Source organism: Achroia grisella, unplaced genomic scaffold, assembly GCF_030625045.1.
Source record: "Achroia grisella isolate CSIRO2021 unplaced genomic scaffold, CSIRO_AGI_Agris_v1 utg702, whole genome shotgun sequence".
Lineage (NCBI taxonomy): Eukaryota > Metazoa > Arthropoda > Insecta > Lepidoptera > Pyralidae > Achroia > Achroia grisella.
Window position 1 is genome coordinate 3,724,542 of NW_026712999.1, and position 22,861 is coordinate 3,747,402.

At 34.0% G+C, this 22,861-nt stretch overlaps 2 protein-coding genes across 2 annotated transcripts; both read left to right on the plus strand.

Moving 5' to 3' along the window:
• The first annotated feature begins 7,006 nt into the window (after window positions 1-7,006).
• Window positions 7,007-11,882, plus strand: LOC131850121 (vitellin-degrading protease-like). The gene is made up of 5 exons (XM_059200289.1): window positions 7,007-7,655; window positions 8,375-8,546; window positions 10,691-10,943; window positions 11,029-11,178; window positions 11,715-11,882. Exons 1-5 carry the CDS (start codon window positions 7,007-7,009, stop codon window positions 11,880-11,882), a joined length of 1,392 nt encoding a protein of 463 aa, XP_059056272.1.
• Window positions 11,883-15,134: 3,252 nt separating this feature from the next.
• On the plus strand, window positions 15,135-20,608 carry LOC131850170 (UDP-glucosyltransferase 2-like). Its single transcript, XM_059200343.1, has 4 exons — window positions 15,135-15,974; window positions 16,953-17,175; window positions 17,675-17,894; window positions 20,320-20,608. Exons 1-4 carry the CDS (start codon window positions 15,135-15,137, stop codon window positions 20,606-20,608), a joined length of 1,572 nt encoding a protein of 523 aa, XP_059056326.1.
• The last annotated feature ends 2,253 nt before the right edge of the window (window positions 20,609-22,861 follow it).

The window sequence follows — 22,861 nt, forward strand, 5'->3', positions numbered from 1 at the left end:
TTTTATATTTGTATTCATATTAGTTTGTTTTTTCTGTGAGAGGATCAATAAAAAATCATCATTCATTCATTCATGTGTAGCTATGTCTATACATAATGTAAATAGATTTACTTTAAAATGAAAAACAGTTGATTTTATTCGAGCAAGGTGTAGAGTGTGGTGGTTTTCTATGCTTTTATTTGTGATACAATTATGCGTACGTGTGCCTATGGTGTTGTTTTGTGGTACGTACGGGTCCGTTACGATTGGGTGCGCCGAGAAGTGCCCACTATGGGCCGCCTGCTCCTGTGGCACGGCCTTGAAGGCAGCGACGTGAAGACCCTATATGGGCATCGGCACTGCAGTCCCTGCAGGTACTGCATCGCATGCAGCAGGAGTGGCAGGTGGACTGGATGGGTTCCAAGTCTCCGGCGCGCAGTTTGTTGCAATATCTTCCACCACACTCTACACCTTGCTCGGGCAGTCGCTGACGTCGCTATAAAAGCGGCCCAATCATCCAAGAGAACCTAGTGAGGCTCAGTACTAGTCTCCGTGGGGCCACGCGCGATCACGTAGCTATACTGCTAGAGGCCACGCGCGACCCTCGTGAGGTCATTCATGCTCTTGAGGTATTCTTTGCTAGACCCGAATTCATAATACTCTCAGAGATCTCGGCAATGCAAGCCCTCCCAAAAATAAGTAATAATGAGAGTATGAAGGAACTCAATCTTTTTGCTTACAAAGTACGCAGATGCACGGAACTCTTGCGACTGCTCAACCGACCAGAGTATTTGGCGTCACCCGATTTGGCCAACGAGATCTTAATAAAATTTACGCCATTACTCAGGATCCATTGGGCAGACTATGCAGCAAGCAAAGAGACTCTGGGCAAGTTTCGGCTCGAACTACTGTCCGAATTTCTTATGCTCGAGGCCAAATTATGTGTTCGATATGGAACCTATTCTGTTCAAGTAAAGGCCGAGCCGCCCAAACGTCAGTGTCACCCGCTGACGTCATGTCATAGTACCAAAGACAAAGTTGCTACTTGTCCTTATTGCTCATAGTCTCATAACATTGAAACGTGCAAAGAATTTAGTTTAGTCATAGTAGAAGATCGATGGAAGTGGGTCATTGCTAACAAAGTCTGTTACAAATGTCTCCAAAGCAATCTCCATTTCTTTCACCGCTGTACTCTTAAGCATTGTCAGGTGAAAGGGTGTAAGAGTAGATTAAGCCATAACTCCCTACTCCACAGAGCCACCACCCTTATAAAAACTTAGAACGACACAAGTCCATCGTGTAATGATACAGCGCCGAATTCGTCGGTAACCGTCACCCACAGTCGATCGCTCTCTGCGTCCTAGCGTCCACTACTGAAGGTAGTTTCCGTCACAGTAGCCGGCCCTAAAGGTACTCTCGATACTTTTGCCTTGCTAGATGATGGCTCTACAGCCACCCTATTAGACGCGTCAGTAGCGTCCGCCATAGGTGCAAAGGGACGAAGAAGCCATCTAAGCGATGGTATAGGAGGTAGGTCAACTGAATCCGATATATCCCTAGTCGATATTACAATCAAGGGACGTTATAGTACGGAGTGGCATTAGAAAATGTTCGTTCTATTTCTAATAGGTCCATAACATATAGAATGCGAGTTTGTTAAAGGTTTACATTATTTATCATATTTATTAGTTACGAACATGCTAAAGCATGTTCGTAACATATGAAATCAACCAACCGTTGCTTTTAATTGGTATCGACAACTGGAACCTCACTCTGCCCACAGAGATCCGCCAGAGCTCTAAGTCTCAGCCTGTAGCCGGTCTCACTCCTCTTGGTTCCTCCTCGGTTTTACCTCGAGTAAAACCAAACCAATCGATTTCGTAAACCATACCATTTCCACAACTGTAAATCCGTCAAACAGCTATGAATCGTTAGAAAACCTCATAAAAGAACATTACAAACTTGATTCTATATGTAGGCATTGTAGCTAAAGATTATTGTACGTATCGATTACTGAGCCTGACTCTAGCAAATCTAACGTTCTTTGGGTTAGATTTGCTCGAGTCCACCACTACGCGTTTTCCTTAAGGGCGATTTGAAACAGGTCTCCTATGGCGAGACAACTTAAAAGATGTAATAATATAAACCAATAATTATAAACTTGCCTTGTCCCGCTTTAGAAGTCTAGAACGAAAACTCATAGGTGATAAGTCGCTTGCAGAATCATATAGGCAACAGATAAATGCGAACATTGTCAAAGGTTATACAGAAATATGCACAGAACCTGCAGACCCCTCCAAAATAACTTGGTACCTGCCACATTTTGGCGTCGTACACCCACAAAAAAGAAAATTAGGGTTGTACACGATACAGCAGCTACTTTTGAAGATGTTAGACTCAATTCTATGCTTTTAGCAGGTCCCGATTTACTGCAACCTCTGTTAGCAATGCTGATCGTGAAGGCCGTATCGCTCTCAACGGCGATATTCGGGAAATATTTCTCCAAATTAAAATCCGGAATGAGGACAGAAACGCTCAACGTTTCCTGTGGCGTAATGAAGCATCCCAACCGATTTTGGAATACAGGATGTCGTCGAAGATTTTCGGTGCGGTCTCCAGTCCGTGCACAGCTCTCTACCTGAATAATAAAAACGTATTAGATCATAAAAAAGAATTTCCGATGGTCGTAGATGCTGTAGTTAACAACCACTACATGGACGATTACCTGGGTAGCATCGACTCTGCAGATAAAGCCGCTCATCTCGTAGCTGATATTGTAGAAATCCACTCTAGCGCAGGCTTCGAGATGATAAATTGGGTTTCTAATTCTAAAGAAGCTCTTACCTTGATTTCTCGAGATCTATGTGCCGCAAACGTCTTAGAGGTAAATCTCGTGAACAATGCCCCAAACCATAAAATTCTTGGAGTATCTGGGAACATCGTTGATGACTCTCTAGGGCTTTTGTGAAGTTAACCCCCTATCCATGAGTCTTCTAAGTGGACTAAGCGCCATGTCCTATCATTACTAATGCAAGTATATGACCCTCTAGGCTTGTTGGCTCCTATTGTCATAAGAGGTCGAATTCTTTTTCAACAAACCTGGAGACTCGGTATCAACTGGGACGATCACTTGCCATCCGAAATTCTATTAAAATGGAAACATTGGTTTGAGCACTTATCAAATCTCCGCCAAACTTCTATTCTACGCTGCTACACAACTACAAAACTGTGAGTGGACAGAAAAATAACTCCATGTCTTTGCTGATGCTAGCGAATACGCATACTCCTGTGTAGCGTATTGGCGTTTCCTAACACACTACAACTGTAAATTAACCCTCTTTGGTGGAAAAGCAAGGCTAGCTCCACTAAAGCCGACTTCTATCCCTAGATTAGAGCTCCAGTCAGCTCTGATCGCTGCTCGTTTTTGTAAATATTTAATAGAGGCATAATAATTTCATAAACATAAGCCTGTCAAAATTTTCCTTTGGTCAGATTCTTTAACAGTTCTCAAATGGCTTCGTAGCGATGCTCGCAATTTTAAAGTATTCGTTTCACATCGGGTTGGGGAAATTTTAGAACTCACAGACATTTCTTGCTGGAAATATGTTCCAACTCATCTGAATGTTGCTGACGACGCTACGAAGCCACAATCAAAATTCGAAATTTCACGTTGATTCTCCGGGCCTCCCTTTCTATTACTCGGTCAAAATGAATGGCCTGAGGAACCTTCTACAAATGTGCAACTAGACCCCGAAGAAATGAAATGTGATCGAGAGCTAGTTGCACTAACAACAGATAGTTCTCCGGAACTATCGCCAGTAGTAGCTAATCACTGTTGTTTCAGTAATTGGATTCGTCTAGTTCGCGCTACAGCTACTGTCGTTCTCGCTGCTAAGTTTTATATACATTTATTGTTTCGTAAGATAGAGAATAGGATTGACGAAGCCCCTTCTCGACGGCTACAAGCCTCAAATCTAGTCGCATCAGAACTCCGTTTACTCTTGCGTTCCCAACTAGACTCTTTTGGAGAAGAACGTCGCCTTATTAAAGCCGGAAAGCCCTTTCCTTCTAGAAGTCGTTTGAAACGGCTAGCTGTCACCTTAGACGATTTCCAAATATTAAAATTAGCAGGGAGGACAAGAGCCTGTGCGGGCTCAATCACCACAAGCAACCCCATTGTGCTCGACGGCAAACATCCCATCGTGAAACTTTTAATAAAACACCATCATTCTTACCTTTGTTGGGGACACACATACAAGAATGTCACTAATGAATGTCACTAATTTATAGGCCGTAACATCTGTGCTAGGGAGTCCCTGTGTTACAGATGTTATTTCCTTCCACAATGGTTGGTTCAATTTAACAATTTTTACGTAGCTTTGACGTACCTTAATTTTTACTTATCTTATATGACATCTGATGAATTTGTTTATAGTTATATAGTTGTGTGTGTGCGCGCGCGCGTGTGTGGGTGTGTGTGTGTGTGTGTGTGTGATGTATAATTGATATTATAAATACATCTATGTATTTTTATTTTTAATTTAAGTAATTTTAATTATATGAGACTAGACATTTACAATTTTTTCTGTTTCAATATAGGTTAATGTAGTTAGGTAATTAGTAACGTTAATTTTACAATTATGTGTAGTAAGAGGGTAAATTTTTATCTGACTACTGATTTTATTATATAAGTGAGGTCCGAGAAATTTTAATTGACGTTGCCCAAAAGAAGATTTGCATTTTATTGTAGTAAATATTTTATCTTGTCTACGTTTAGTAACTATGTGCTGTATGTATTGTTGAGCAGATACATGTTGGTATAGTATTATCTTTAATATATATAATTGTCTAACTGTTAATACATTAAATTCTTTATACAATTGCGTCGTAGGGTACCGGATAGGTTTTTGAAGTATAATTTTTAATATTGCTCGTTGTGCTCTTTCTATATGTAGTATGTTATTTTTAAATGTACCTCCCCAGGACAGGATGCAGTAATTAATTATAGATTGACATAATGCAGTATATGTTGTTTTTAATAGTTTTAGGTCAAGAACTGCTCTTAGACGTTTAAATACTACTATTAATTTTCTAACTCGACCCGTCAGTATTTGTATGTGCTTTTTCCATGTCAGCAGAAAGTCAATATAGACACCAAGGTATTTTATAAAATCTACTTTATCGATGGTGGGGCAGTTACAATTTGCATTATTAGTACAGTAATGTCCTTTAATTTTATTTATGTTGGGTTGATCAGTACGCTGTTTACTAAAAGCTATGAATTTAGTTTTTTCAAAGTTAATTGTTAATAGGTTTTTATGTAGCCAATGGATAACTTCAGTTAAACCTTTTTCACTTTTGTTAATTACATCGGACCAAGTCTGTCCATGGAAAACCAGTGCTGTATCATCTGCAAACGTGTAAACGGTTCCTTTATCGTCATGTAGGTTACAAAGGTCATTAATATAGATAATGAATAAGCTAGGTCCCAGGATACTACCTTGAGGAATACCGTATGTTACTTCTTTTTCCGTGCTAATATAGTCTTTTATTTTTGTTACCTGTGTACGGTTAGTGAGATAGCTTTTAAATATAGCCAAGGCTGTACCACGAATTCCGATCTTTTCAAGTTTGTTGAGAAGTGATGGGATGGATACAGTATCGAAAGCCTTGGCTAAGTCCAAAAATACTGCTATACATTTTTGTTTATTTTCCAAGTGATTAGCGATATCATATGTTAAGTCTTTAACTGCCATTTCAGTTGATTTTCCAGCTAAAAATCCATATTGATTATTAGAAATTATTTTATATTTTGACAAGTACGAATTCAATCTTTTGTTTAAAAGTCTTTCGAGGATCTTAGATAAACTGGGCAAAATTGATATAGGTCTGTAGTTACTAATGCACTTTTCATCTCCATTCTTGAATATAGGAATTATTACAGACTTTTTGAAGCAAGTAGGAAATATACCACTATGAAAACTTAAGTTTGCTATATGGGTTATTATTGGTACTAATATATGATTTGACATTTTTAGAACCTTTGTTGGGATATAATCTATACCTTGAGCTGTATTATTCTTCAAGTTCATTAATGTTGTATATATTTCTTGATCGTCAGTGTCTAATAGTACTAGTGAATTTCCTTTGTCTACTAATCTTTGCTGTGAAACATTATAATTGGTGGTATTTATGTTTATGTTTATTTGTTCTGCCAGTGATTTACCTAATTCTGCGAAATGTTTATTTACCATATCAATAGCATTATTTTGATTATTTGTGATATTCAAAAGAGCTGATCCGTCAATTGGTTTTTTAATTTCCATTCTTCCAACGTCTTTTATAGTACTCCAAACTTTTTTAGTGTTTTGTGCCGCTTCATTAATCTTATCTTTATTGTATTGAATTTCTATTTTCTTTAGTAAGTCGTTGCAGTAGTTTCTGTACCGTTTATATGTAGTTTGTAAAATTGTATTTTCTGGGTGTTTTTTTAAGTCGGCATGTAGTTTGTCCCGATTTCTTATACATTTTAGTAATCCTGGTGTGATCCAAGGACGAATTATTCGTTTACGGTTTGGAATTTTTTTAACTGTTGTGTTTCGAGTGATTATAGAAGTTAATTTTTGTGTTAATAGCGTTGCTGCTTCATCTGCGTCAGCGCATTGTAGTACATCAGAGAAGTCTGTATTCTCCACATCCAATTTGATGACATCATAATTAATATATTTTTGAATTATTTGCTTCTTATGTAGAGGTTGAGTGGTGGTTATTGTTAGTATAATCGAGTAATGCATGATGATGCAATCCATCACAACTGCACATGCGAACACAGAATTAATTTTCAACGAATTACGGCAGAACTATTTCATCTTGGGTATATGTCCAGCCGTAAAGAAAGTCGCTAGTTCGGGCCAGTTACTGTATTGGCCGACGAACCGAAAAACTCTATGTGGCACTCTTCACTTGCCTGACAGTACGAGCCATCTACCTAGAAATTGTTGGCAGCTTATCCTCGGATGCGGCAATCATGGCTCTACGTCTCTTTATATCAAGACGTGGATGCCCAATTAAAATTTACTCAGACAACGGGACAGCCTTCGTCGGAGCAAACAATATACTGAGACAACTCTACCATGACGACGTAGTCAATGATGCTGCCAATAAAAGGATCCAGTGGCAGCATTCCACCTTCCGAAGCGTAAAGACAGCTCTCTCCGCAACATTAAAAGAAAAATCCCCACGAGAAGAGGTACTACACACACTCCTCTTGGAAGCCGAAGCCTTAATAAACTTAAGGCCTCTCACCCACGTCTCTGTAGACCCTAAAGACCAAGAAAGTATAACGCCATTTCACTTTTTAATTGATTGCTCCTCTCCTTACCAATCATACGGAGAGATGGATGAACGCGACCTTATCCGTCGAGTAAGCTGGAAAAGAGGCCTTCGTCTTGCTGATCACTTTTGGGCTAGATGGTTGACGGAATACCTCCCCACACTGATTCCGAGACGACCAGGAGAAAAGCCAGTTCTTAAAGTCGGAGACCCGGTTCTTATTGCCGACGGCAACCTCCCGCGCGGTTCATGGCCACGGGGCCGTATCTTAAAAACATTCCTCGGTCCCGACAAAACGATCCGTGTGGCAGAGATCGCCACCAAAGGAGGTACCCTCAAAGGAGGTACCCTTGTTTATTTATTAGAGAACGAATTATTATTATTAGTACTATTAGGGTAGGTGTACTATACTTTTGTAACATTGGTGGGTTGAATTTTTTTTTTTTATAACACTGGGGACAAACGAGCATGCGACTCACCTGATGGTAAGTGATTACCGCCCTTGAGCACCCGCAACACGAATTGCAAGTACGTTGTCGGCCTTTTAAAAAGGAATAAGCTCTTTTCTTGAAGGTTTCAATATCGTATCGGTTCGGAAATACCATAAGTACTACTTCTGTATAATTGAACCCACGTTTCATCGTTTTCGTATTAAATCTCTATGACAAGTAAGAGAATAAACTATATGTTTGGTAATAGATATTTTTCAAATGTCTTCCAGAGTAGACCTAGTTTAATAAACAAATATATGTTGACCATAATAATGATGGTCTCGGTAGTCTAGCGGTTTAGCGCACCGCCTTACTTTCAATGTACACGGGTTCGATTCCTTGCACGGCACAAACATTTGTATTTATGAGTGTGATAGTTTGTATCGATCTGAGTATTTTCTACGTATAATGTGTATGTATTTACGAAAAAAAAATGTATTTGTATCAGTTATCTAGTAACCATAATACAAGCTTTAGCTAGCTTAACTTGAGTCTAGATAACGCTGTGTGAATTATCCTGAGATTATTATTATTACTATAATTGTAACCAAAGTGTTTTTTTTTACAATCAGCATCAGCACCAACACTCAAAAACATAGAAAATGTGAGAATAGTAGGTGGTGAAGATATAGAAATTTCCGATGCACCATACCAAGCCTCGGTAATACACTATAACCGTCATGTCTGCGGAGGAACCATCATAGCAAGAGATATAATAATAACTGCAGCCCATTGTATGATGGTGTAAGTTGTATTTTTTTAATTTTTACTAGACTCATAATTTATCAGATATCATTTACAAATTCTCGTTTTTAGTATATTTAGTATATAGCAATACCGTATCAGTCATCGATTACCATTCTGAATGACATGTCATGCTATTGTATTCTGTAATTTTACTGTTACCTGCTGCAACTGAAACATATATTCCAAAGCAAAATACTTGGCAGTTGAGTCTTAATCTTAAAAAGCCGTTATTTTTAATGCTTGGTGTTATCAGTAGGTTTTTTAATTGAATAATATCAGTAACATTAATTTATCTCATCTCCTCTTTTAAATAAGGATTAGGATATAAGACCAAAATTATGTACGTCATTTTTTTTTTAATTTCATATACTGTGTACGGAATATTATTTAATTTGCCTATATGACATGTGCACATTTTCTTCTAAATTATTTAGATCAATCAGACCCAACCTATTGCTCTGCATTTCTAGGCCATCTTCTCGGTTATATAATTTGTAATAACGTTATTTTATTTCTTTTTTTTATTTGCGAAACGTCTAATATAATGTTTCATTTGTGTTCAACAACAACGTGTAATTGTTGCACTAAAAAAATGTAATAAGAATCTTCTTATTACATTTTATTATTTGCTAGAACACACATGTGCGTATAATCATAAGAGGGTAGATAATATTAGAATAGATATAGAAGATTTAACTGAATTTGCCTCTGCTATAAATAACTCTATTCAATTATATTCACCTATAGAAGATTATTTAGGTTCTAGAAAAAAATACATTATATATTATAAAGTCTGAATAAACATAGTTTGTTGTTTCATTAAAAGTGTTAGATTGAGTATTTTTTAGTACGTAGTCAATTAAGAAATTTCTCAGTTTGGACTGTTTCAAAGGTTTCTGCTTTATTTATTTATTAAAATGACATTTTAAAAACATAATTATTCGCTCTTTCATTTCTTATTCAACGGAAAGTTTTCTCGCGTTTTTATTTATTCTATTTATAAAGTATTTTGTTATGAATAATAGAAAAGAATAAATTTTAAGTGTTATTTCATTTTTTTTTGTCTATTTTTCGGAGACTTTAAGGCTGATTGTATGAAGTATTTAATTAAAAATCTCACTCAAAATTATGTCGTCATTTAGGACCTTTTGGTCTTTATGCAAGTCATATATAATATCAATATCCTTACCGTACAGTTTGGCTATCTCCTTTTGTTAAAAAGAACTGGCTATAAACTCAACTAGTACACTTTTTATGTTAGTATTATTTTTAGGCAGTTTCAATTTTTAAATATTACATACTCGTAGCATTAAAGTTGTGTATATGTCTAACAGTTATAAAAGAAAAATTCTCTTGTCTAAACATATATAAAATAAAAAATACCTAACAATAATTTCTAACATTATTATTCATATTTCAAATACTATTGTCTTTTCGTTGATTTATATGGCATTGAGCAACTAAATTGAATTAATATTATTTCAAATTCATTTAAATAACAAAGAATTCATTTGATAGGTCTAGACTGTGACAGAAAATTGATATAAATTACGATTAAAAAGACAGAAACATTGGCAACTGATGTTGTGGTGAACACAAGGCTTGAAATGTGCAAATTCAGTATATATGAATTTAACGTGGCAGGTTCGAGCCTCGCCTCTGATCGGTCTCATAATCAATTCAAACGGGGATCAAAATTACGATAGCCTGAGCCGAGGATCGAACCTCTTGCTGTGTCCCCAGACTAAAGTCGTATCCGTTATGCGGAAATTGACCTTTAGCTGCTCCATAACCCCTTTCTCGGGTTTGGAGTGCCATCAGGAATAGCTCATATCATCCGGTTGAGCTGAAACAAAATAGTAAACAGTATTTTTTTCAAACTACTCAGTCCGAAAAAAGAAGTTCAAGTCGGCCTTTAGTATATTTTTTCTTCATTTGTGACTAAAAAAAAATAGTATCAGTATAAGCCTGATTAGGATGGGATCTGTGAGTGATAATCCGATCACAACAGGTCCCATATTAAAGATTAGCAAGAACAAACAGACAGACAGACAAAAAATTATAAGTTATTTTTTTTATATATGTACCGTATACGCTTTATATTCATGTAGTGGAAAGCTTTATTTTATCTTATTCTTCAGTCCAGACATCGAAGAATATACAGTTCGCGTCGGGTCATCGTATAGCACGCATAGAGGGGATATATATCAAGTCGGGGATGTGGCCCGTCACCCAGGTTACAGTTTCAACGAAATGGATAATGATATAGCAGTCATTTGGTTATCAACACCTATAAATTTTAACGAAAACGTATCCTCAATTGATTTGTTTGAACATGATGAGGAGTTGGAAGACGGAGAACTGGCTACGGTAACTGGATGGGGATATACTGCGGTAATTTTTTTCTTCCTTGAAAGTAATGTATTTATGTTGTATCGGACGGCCATTGTACAGTTGTTTGTTGTGATGTTTGTTCCAGGAAGAGGGTGGTCACCCAGATATTTTACAAAGAGCACTGGTCCCGAAGGTGAATCACGAAAAATGCTATCTGGCATACGCCCCTGAAGACACCGTCACATCCAATATGCTCTGCGCTGGATATCCCGAGGGCGGCAAAGATGCTTGTCAGGTATGTTAATAAAACAAATAAATATGAATAATAATATCTCAAGATAATTCACACAGAGCCATCTGATCTGAAGCTAAGCAATAGTTGAGTTATGGGTACCAGACGACTAATATAAAAACATAATATACATAGACAATGCCCAGAACGATACACCCAATCTTATGAATACAAATGTTTATATTCTGAGAGGACTCGAACTCGCGACCAACGGAAGTAAGGCCATAACATAATTTTACAATTTTCTACCATTGTATAACTTCATGTACAATTCTTTACCCGCAAAAAATGGACCCAATTTTTTTTTAAATAAAAATTCTTGATGTATTTAGACGTTAATATATAGACAGATAAAATATGTTTTATGTGCATTGTACAATGATGGAAGATACAATTAATTAGTAGTAGTATTAACTAAACATATATGTGTAAATACAATAAGGCGACTTATGGCTGAAACTTATGGTGAGTGACACCCACCATTTCAAATAGAATAATTAAAAATAATGATTTTTATAACAAGGAAAATATGTTTGCAGGGTGATAGCGGTGGCCCCCTAATGTATAATAACAAATTGGCCGCTGTTGTATCTTGGAGTATCGGATGTGCCAGACCCGACTATCCTGGTGTTTACGCGAAAGTATCAGCATTCCGAGGGTGGTTGGACGAAGAGATCACGAATTTGAGAATAAAAAACATACTATGAGGCTTACCGTATGCAATTTATGAATAAATAGATTTTTATATTTTTTTAATAAAATCACATTAATAAATTCAATCTTTGTTGTTTTTTTTTATTAATAGTAATTCACTATTCCGACTTAGATTCCAAAGTTGGAATCTCATTTAAAAACTACTTTGCATATTACTTATTTAAACAGATAGCGATAGGTAGAGTGATACCAAACTACTAAGATTTCATTCCTCTTAAACTGTAATTACAGACTGATGTTAGATCTTCATGTTAGTCTTATTATAATTATGTTTTTATATTTGTATTCATATTAGTTTATGTTTTTTTCTGTGAGAGGAACAATAAAGAATCTTCATTCATTCATTCATATGTAGCTATGTCTATACGTAATGTAAATAGATTTACTTTAAAATGAAAAACAGTTGACTTACCCTCGATTCTTAACTGAAAATCGGCCGAACTGTACGGAAGGTTTAAATATGAAATAGAGTCTTCCATAAGTCACTAACATTAATTAATTCTTAAGAGTAAATACAGTTAATAAACTACCGAAATGACGGCAACCACTCGTAATATGAATTCGAACTCGAAACTATCATTCATTGTACTCAAAGATTTTAATAAATTCAAAGTAAAGGAACCAAACTTTTAACAAGAATCTTAAAGTTTAATGTTACTCTTACATTAAACTTTATAATGTAAAATCATTTTAAAACTGATAGAAAGTTAAAATTCTAATGAACTCATCGTGAACTTTTGAATCCATCCAACTATTTTCATTAATGATTGCAAAGTTCAATTTTTAAATACTGCAGTTTTGCTAAAAGGAACTACTGCTAATAGGATTAGGTACTCTTTTTGTACTTTTGCTACAGCTGTTCATTATTTTCTTTTCTAAATACAGGATTTACTCTCCCGTTTTTACTATACTCTTTGTCAAGCCTGTTACTAAGTTTTATGTAAAGTAAAATGTATTTCTGTGTCTTTAGTGAGAAAGGTTTGTTTCAAATTACTTAATTTTCAGAAGAGACCCAATTCTGTGTCTTTAGTGAGAAAGGTATGATTCAAATTTTCTTACTTTTCAGGAGAGAGACCAAATAATATTTTTTTAATAAATTATATACTGATTTTACTGTACACAACTAGGAGACAAATTGATCCAATTAAAAAAAAGGTTATGTGAAATTGATTCTAAGTTGATTTAAGACTATTTTATTGCAGCGTTAAAGCAAAATCATTTATTGCATATAGAAAACCATACTTCTACCTTAGTAAAGATTAAAATATAGAATAAAAAATACAATAAATGTATTACAATTATAAATATTAATAAAAAAAGAACAATTACATCTTCACTACTTTCTGTGGTCGAAGACAAATTTTATATATAGTCATGAATTACATTTGTATAGTGTGAGAAATCCACCCCGCATTATTTGTCCACATTCTAACAATCTCTTTCCATGTAGTTCCACAAAAAAATGTGCTAGTGGTGATGGCAACACCAATAACAAATCAAACAAATCCGAGAGATGAGTTGTTAAGTAAGTTGACACTAACTCTGACTATCCTATGTTTAATTATAAGATAGTCAGAGTTAGTGTTAACTTTCAACTTCGAAGATTATACATCGTTTGACTTACCCAAATGTCTCTAGGTATAATTGGATTAACTAGACAGAGGGCCATCATGTCATCTCTCGGATTTGTTTGGTTTGTTATCGGTGTTGCCATCACCACTAGCACATTTTTTTGTGTAGGCCAGATATGAACTCACGACCATTTGCCATCTATTTTATGTCTAATTTAGATGTATGCAAGATAATACATGTTGTAAATATTAGTAGACGCGCATTATAGCAATCTTCCTTATTAATTATTTATTAGTTCGTAATAAACTCATAGATACACTAACATTAATTACAGTAATGTTTATTAAATATATGTACATAACCAATGATAATAACATTACAGATAAGAGTAATTAGATAAGAACGAATCTAAATTAATGTGAGAGCATCATCTAGTGGTTGACAACACCAAATAAGATCAAAAAAAATATTGGTCGTGGGTTTGATTCCTTGCAGGATACAACTCATATCTGTCAGGCGGGAGTTGGCCTTCGAACGCTCCATAAGTCCTTCCACGAGTTTAGAACGCTATCAGCACTCACCCCCTATCGTCTGGCCTTTAGGCCAGCTGCATCCAACAGCATTAGAGTTGTTCGAAAATAAAGGATCATTTATATCGTTTTTTTTTCGAACTATTTTGTATTCATTTTTTTTTTTTATGTAATTGCGATATTAGACAAGCTGACGGACCTTGATTATACTTATTATAATGATTGTTAATATAAACACTGCTAGACATGACACTTTTAATATTCGCATATGCTTTGTATTACGGTATAACTAAGTGCATATTGAATGTCGTATTTGCATACAAGAGCGTCAAGTATTCTATAAATAAACGGTGTTTAATAGATTGATTGCAATTATATTAGAACAGTATTTATATTGTCTATATATAAGTAAGGATAACAGAAAAGGAATTAGAAGATACGTACAAAATATTACTTTATTTAATTGGAATAGTAACCAAAATGACTTGCCACCTGATAGCAATCGTCACCTATATACATGTGTATATTGGTGCCCTAGCCAAATTTCGAAAAATAATGGTAATCTGTTGGAGCAAGGTCCGGGGTGTACGGTAGATGTCTTAGACATTCCAAATTAAGCTCTTCTAATTTGGTAACTGTCTGTTGTGCCGTGTGTTAGACCACACACGCGTTGTTCTGAAGCAGCAGTGGCCTACGGCGATTGACCGGCCTCGGTTATTTAGCAGCTAGATTTTCCATCATGGTTTTCAATTGCTAACAATACACATCTGTCATCAGTATTAGTAAGACTATTTCATTAAAATAACGAGATAAAATTATATACTTAGCCTCTTAACTAGGGTGCTAATATTAGGTTAGTCCTTGAATTGAAAAAGAATGGTGATAGCTGTCAGTCATTTACCATAGAAAGAGTTCAGCGTATTCTAATATTATGGATTGTCATGAATGCAATAGACAAAGAATTCATTTCAATTTATTTACTATCAATAACAATACGCATTATCATTTCATCATATTTACACATAAGGAAGCTGTAATAACTTTAATGAGGTGCATTGATGATTGTTTGTAAGGATAGATAATCAACTTTAAGACATTAACCAGTCAGTAGTTAATAGAAGTCGTGGACAGACGTTCACTACAATGAATAAAGTAATATTCATTTCTATAGTATCAAGTATACTATTAGTGAATACGGAAGCTGCCAAGATATTAGGATATTTCCCAACTCCGTCTATAAGTCACCAAGTTGTGTATCGTGTGTTGATGCATGAACTCGCCAAACGTGGACATGAAGTATTTGTTATTACAACAGACCCAGCTTTTCCGAAAGATAAAGCACCAAAAAATTTAACAGAAATAGATGTACACGATATATCTTACTCAAAATGGAGAGAAGCAGTCTTGAACCCAGAACTGACGACGGGGAAAAAAGACGACATATCGCAACAAATATCAGTTATGTATGGAATAATAATAAATCTATTCGATGAACAGATAAATACAAAAGAAGTACAAAATATTTTGAAAGATAAAACATTAAAGTTTGACTTGATATTTCTAGAATCGTTTGTTAGACCAGGCCTTGTGCTATCGCATTTCTATAATGCTCCCATTATTCTTATGACCTCTCTATTGCCAATTTATAATAACATGGAAGTTCTTGGAAGTCCAGTCCACCCAATACTGTACCCAATGGGATTTTGCCGCCAAAAAGTCAACAATCTAACAATCTGGGAAAAAATAACGGAATTATATAAGTATTACAATGTTTTACAATCAGTAGATGCGTATGATGGTAAAATAAATGAATTGATTAAGAAAAATTTCGGAGCGGATGCTCCTTCTCTTAATGAATTACAAAATAATGTTGACATGTTGTTTGTAAATGTACACCCGATTTGGGATATGAATCGCCCAGCTCCACCCAGTGTGATCTATTTGGGTGGGTTGCACCGTAATCCAGAAAAGGACTTACCCAAGGTGAGTTACGAATTTCATGTAAATATTAATTAATTAATAAAAATTGATTCTAATTAATATTTACATGATGAAATTGATCTATATATTTTAATGTGCAATTGTGAAACTTTTGATTTGAAATAAAACCCGGGCTTAAACCTCTTATCACTATTAAATTTAGTTGATGTGACTTTGGTAGTTATTTAATATGTTTATTCAGTGACAAGAATTACTATTTATATATTTGATCAAGTCCCAAAAGATTGTTGAAAGAAAATAATATCATATCAGTAACAAAATCGATGGCTAGCTTTATATTTTTTTTTAATATAAATAGTCCTGCTTTAATGAAAAAAAATACGTTAATTATTTGAAACTAATAATTTAAACAAAGTGAAGATGCTTTGTTACATTTTAGCTTACAACAATTTGTGTATAGTAAATAATATAATGTTATTTGCATTATAGTATTAAGCAGATTATAGTAAAAATGACAAAATCTTATTATTGTACTACCAATTAAAATAGAGGATTTCCATCTCATAATAGTTTTATTCATATCATTCATATCATTATCATTACATGATCGAGCATGTAATGATTTTGGCATATGTTTTAAAATTTGTAATGGCAAAATTTTACCAATTCTTAATTTCAGTAAATTTTTTAAATATGAAACAATTTCATACGATTTTATAGGTATCAACTTACATATGAGTCAATCTTTTAAGTTATAAGTCTAATTGTAAGGTTCTGTAATATTATAATAACAATAGTTTGCTTTCACGACTGCTATCCTAGATAATTAGTTAAAGATACAAAACTCGATACAATATTTGGAATACCCGGGTGCAATCAGAGCGGGTTACTAGTATAGAATATATTGACATAGTAACACGTTGCTATGAAAAATTAACTATTAAATACTACTGAACGCCGTGTCTTAGTTACGGTAGTATGTATGAAAATATTTGATACATGAAAATTGACTACTTTCAGGATCTGAAGACTTATTTAGATTCATCCAAGCACGGCGTTATATACGTCAGTTTCGGTACAAACATAGATCCTGCGCTGTTGCCACCGGAGAAAATAAATATGCTAGCAAACGTTCTTTCTCATACACCTTACGATGTAATCTGGAAATGGGATAATGACAACTTTCCTAACCGGCCTGAAAACATTAAAATACATAAGTGGTTGCCGCAATCTGATTTACTTAGTATGTATTGAAATTAATATGTTTATATTAATATAATAGTCCTTAATTTTATTCAGTAAGTCGTATGGCTGAACAGGCTGATGATCAACCTGATAATAAATGGTAATTTTCTATTTATGTCTTTAACATGAGCGACCCGTCCTGGCTACGAACGAATGCATTACAAATCAAAATTTCTCGGCTTGTTCTATACTATAATACGCACGTATTATACATATAAACCTTCCTCTTGAATTACTCTATCTATTGGTGAAAACTGCATTGAAATCCATTGCGTAGTTTAAAAGATCTAAACGAACAGATATAGAAATCGATTTTATTTTATATATGTAAAGATGCTACAATGATATATATTAGACTGTTTAATATTGTACCCTACAATCAAAATCGATATGTCGAGTTATTTTCTAGCTCAAAAAAACTGACAAAACAATTTAAAAGATGAAATTGATTTATTAAGTGTATGACGTTATTAATAATAATAATAATATGTTTATAGGGCATCCAAAAGTATTATTGTTCATCACACAAGGAGGTCTGCAGTCTACTGATGAGGCTATAGCAGCTGGAGTACCTTTGATCGGTCTGCCAATGCTGGTCGATCAGTGGTACAATGTAGAACAGTACGTCCGACTTAAAATAGGATTGGGACTGCATATGGAAGAACTTACAGAAAATAAATTCAAAACTGCTCTCGACACAGTTTTAAACGATAAAAGGTAATATTAGTATTTATTAATTGTTTTTTTTAATTGGTGATAATGTAATGGTGTGTACCAGCCTGTGTGGTTTACGATGACGGGGCATCAGTAGAGAATGAAGCTAACACTTCGTCACAAATTCACCAGAAAGTTATTAGGGGAAACCGCGAGGAGGATCTGACATGGCACATTGCTAATGGGTTCATTAGTCAAATTACTAACAATCTTCTATTGGATTAAATGTCATTCCATTATTTAAATTCATTAGCTATTATGTTTAATTGTCCCATAATTGTCATATTGTGACTAGAATTTAGTACATATAATATCTATAAAGACTTCGTGATATTAGTTATCAGTGATCAATTTCCGAAACTATTCGCTTCTCGTAAAGCAGTCGCTACTGTTTTACAATTATTTAATCAAATCAGTATTTAGTATGCAAAAGCCGGGTACTTCTATGATAAAGTGATAGATAAGGCAGTAAAATTATAGGATAAGGTAGAGAAGACATAATATATTAGTCCTCCCGAATAGCAATGCATGGTATCACCAGAGTTAAATGATAACGTTATGTTTTAGTCCTGGTCACGGAATTGTACATACCCACTTACCATCAGGTGGGCCGTCAGCTTGTTTGCTAAATTACATAAAAAAAATTGGTGTAGATAATAATAGGTGACCATCAGAAGTGACTCGCAGATATTATAAATGACCAGTCTCTTAATTTAATAATTACTAATTTGATTAGTTTAGTTCCGCCATTGTTAGTATATATGAGACTAATATTTGGTACAATTTATATGACACTATTATTAAGAAACCATACTATTTATGATCTTTAGTAATAAGTGTAATAACCCTATAAGTTATTACTTTAATCTGAACCATTTAAAGGGAAAACTAAATCAACGGAAACTTCTAGGAACACGCAAACTAAGTCACAAGTTCAGTCACCTAAATCTGTCTAGTTACATACCTATTTATAAATATTAATATCTCTATATATATTAATAAGAGAGGAAAATCTTTGTACCCCTTTTAACGAAAATTGCACAGACAAAGTAGTATAAAGTGTCGCATACTTATGGATTACTAGCTACCCACCCTGTTTACCTACTACTACCTTCGCACAGGTATACATGTTTTATAAATATATACCTTCATCTTGAATCACTCTATATTTATTAAAAAAAAATTCCGCTTCAAAATCCGTTGCGTAGTTTTTAAGATTTAAGCATACATAGGGACGGACAGACAGCGACAGCGACTTTGTTTTATACTATGTAATAATGATGAAATATAGAAAACAAGTACAGAATGCAAATATTAGCATTCTGTATTATTTATTTTTTCATACAGAGTACATTAAATCAAAAAGGAAATATTTTACATACTACCTTGTATTTGACACTCATATTCATATATATAAGAGTACATTCGAAAGTCGAATTGAGAATAGATAAATTTTGTTTGTCTTTAATATTATTTGTTTATAGTCTTTGACAATGTATGTTATGACCACTGGTCTACCACTAGTTATTATAATTATGTCATTCTATATATTACACGTACTGTAAATATAACTATATACATTTAATTGCATTGTAAAGTGTTACAACTTATTATTACTTCTTCGTTTCATAATTCCCTAGCATATACATAACTATTACGATAAATAAAGCATATAATTTATTATAATGATATACAATGGATAAATCAAGTAATTACTATAATTGCTATTGCTTCGTGTTAAGTTATATAATTGGAAATATTTACTCATAGCAATGTTATTTAAACACCTGATAATTATATATAATGACAATAATATGATAATATCTCAGGAAAATTCACACAGCGCCATCTAGTTCTAAGCTTAGCAGAGATTGTACTATGTGTTCTAGATAACTGATAGAAATACTTAAATATATTTTTTGTAAATACATACATAATTTACATAGAAAATACACATATTGAACAAACATCATGATAATCAGAAATAAGCGATGTCTACTACTACTAGACTACAAAGCCCATCAATAATGAATAATAAAATGTATTATTGCGAGGATTGTTAGAAAAGGCGAATGGAGGCCTTAAAGATTCCTATTACAAAATATATTTAGTGGTGAAGTCAACGATATGATGACCAAAGTGACTTCATTCTTGCCATCTTCTATCACTGGTGTCTTACCAGCGTATATAGTTAGAGCAGGCGGGTGACCATTTCTATAAATATCCATTCGTAAATAACTTTTTAGTAGCTCAGAAGCAAACTCGTGAGTGCAATTTAGTGGAAAAAAGTGATCTACTAATTTTTAGAGTATGACTCTTCTGTGCATGTGCGTAGTGTACAAATATTTTATAAATATAAAACACAAAATGAAATAAATAGAAATCTTTGATCATAATATAGTATTAAAACAACATTGTTTTGTTTTAGCTACCGCAATAACATTATCAAACTTCGTACCTTGATGGCGGACCAGCCCCAAACACCACTGGAGCGCGCCGTGTGGTGGACCGAACACGTCCTACGTCACGGCGGCGCGCGACACCTGCGCTCGCCCGCAGCCAACATGTCCTGGACAGAATATCTGGAACTAGAACTAATTGTATATGTACTTTTATTTATATTAACTATCATAATTGTATCTGTAGTATATATAATGTTTTTAATTAAATTTATTAAAGGTAGCTTTTCGAAGGATACTGCAAAGAAAAATAATTAGATATAACTAATGTAGGTAAACAATATTTTTAGTCAGTAGTAAATAAAATGACAGTTAGACATAGATATGAATTATTAAGTTTATTTTCCTAGACTGATAACGAATACAATGAATACATTATTTGTATAACAATAATCAACAATAATATATTCAAAAGTAAATCTTGTGCATATTAGCTAAATCTGCATATATAACTATGAAATGGATTTCAAATTAAATTTTTCGTCGTAGTTTTTATTATTTTCTGTATCACATATATTAAATTTGTTAATAATGAAATCTATAATTTATTGATATGTGTAAATATGTATTCGATTACAGACATGTCTATCATTATTAATAACAAATGTAAATTAATGATTACATCAAATAATACATTGATTTTGTTGATTTTACATTTAATTTTTTTTAATCTTCCCGTATCTGCATGAGTAATGAAATTGCATATCACAAGTTCAATATTATGATTAATATCAATCTATGAATTATTAATCATTTAAAGTAAAAAAATCTGAAAACTTATTATGATTTGTATTTGGAACATTTATTTCGACTTCATCCAAAAATAGTCATCAGTACACGAGTCCGTTACAGCGTCTCGCCTCACATACAAAACATATTAAATTTATTTAATTTTCGTACATTTTCTTTTATATAGAAAAACACATAGATCAATAGATATAATTAGCCCTTTGCACAATCGAGATCGAAAAACACATTTTAAATACCAATGAACTTAACTTTAAAATGACTGGTGCACTAGTCTTTGTAAAACCTATTTATTTACAATGATAACAGTATAATGTTGATTTTCGCACGTGATAACAGATAACACTTGTGAATACTTTGACGTATTTTTACTTATGTATTTTTTATGTAACTGCAAAGAGAAACTGAGTCTAGTTCCCAAATGTGTGAACAATGCAAATAATACAATACAACACAGAATATATGAAATATCTGTAGAACATTTCACATGTTGTCATTTTACAAAGGAATTGCCAATTTGATGCGTAAAACCCTCTTTCATGCGTAAAACGCATTCATTTGTTTCGACTCTGCCATTTAGTAATAAATGAGCATCATATTAAAATTCACGTAATCTACATTTCTGGACTCTTTCTTTATATTAAAATAACAAATATTGGATTTTTTTATGGATGATAATGGAATGGAGCACCATAGCGTAAACCGTTATCGCAGGCGGGACGCCAGTGGATGACGATAGGATGAGGTGGTGGTCAGGTCAGTTAGCTCATCGTGACAAATGAGACAGGAATTTATCATGATGGTTGCCACGAGGAACCGCGTGCAGGTCAACCAGACATGGAGTGGGAGACTCACAGTGGGAGAAAATTATGAATAGCTGAACATTAGTATTTAATTGAATGTTTCAATATACACATGTATATAATGCAGCATGGTAGTAGGTGTCTAAGATAACTTTTTAAATCACTTTATGTGTAGTCACTTTTTAAGTCACTTCAGGGCCGATTTCTTATTTTAACCAGTTCGAATTTACCTCAACCAACCCTGTATCGATATTGACTCTAATTTTTGTATCATAATTATGAACTAACAATACTAATGATATAATATTCAGGACAATTCACACAGCGCCATCTAGTTACAAGTTAAACAGAACTTGTATTATGGGTATTAGTCATTTGCTATAAATACATAGATACAGTTTTATAAATACATACACAATATACATAGAAAACACCCAGACCGATACAAATATTCATACTCATGAATATAAATGTTAATATCGTGCGAGGAATCGAAACCACGACCATCGGAATTAAGGAGTTTGATAAACCGCCGAGACCACCGAGGCCGGCGAGAATAATATCAATAAAAACAACAACCGTTTAAATGCAATGTAAAAGACATGTATATTATGAATTAAAAGTACAATACGTTAAGAGGTTTTCGCTTAAACTTACTAAGAACTGATAGATAACGCGTATAATATCCGATAGGTACAGACACATCGAAGAAAATAAACATTGCGGACGATTCTATTTATAAACAGAATCTAGGTGACAGTATAATTAGATATTGCAATGTCATCCACGTCATTATACGTGAATGGCATTGAAATAGTACGTTAGTACTTGGCTTTATTTTTATATACTACTAGCTGTACGCGACGCGACTTCGTTCCCGTGGAATTTTGCAACATTTCTTTTATTTTTCTAAAATAAGAGTAGCCTTAATTACTCCTTATTACATCAGCTACCTGCCAAT

Coding starts and splice junctions, on each gene's coding strand:
- LOC131850121 (XM_059200289.1), top strand. CDS start 7,007: ATGGCTCTACGTCTCTTTATATCAAGACGTGGATGCCCAATTAAAATT. Junction 8,547..10,690: donor GCAGCCCATTGTATGATGGT/GTAAGTTGTATT, acceptor CTTATTCTTCAG/TCCAGACATCGAAGAATATA. Junction 11,179..11,714: donor GCGGCAAAGATGCTTGTCAG/GTATGTTAATAA, acceptor ATATGTTTGCAG/GGTGATAGCGGTGGCCCCCT.
- LOC131850170 (XM_059200343.1), top strand. CDS start 15,135: ATGAATAAAGTAATATTCATTTCTATAGTATCAAGTATACTATTAGTG. Junction 15,975..16,952: donor CAGAAAAGGACTTACCCAAG/GTGAGTTACGAA, acceptor GACTACTTTCAG/GATCTGAAGACTTATTTAGA. Junction 17,895..20,319: donor ACAGTTTTAAACGATAAAAG/GTAATATTAGTA, acceptor GTTTTGTTTTAG/CTACCGCAATAACATTATCA.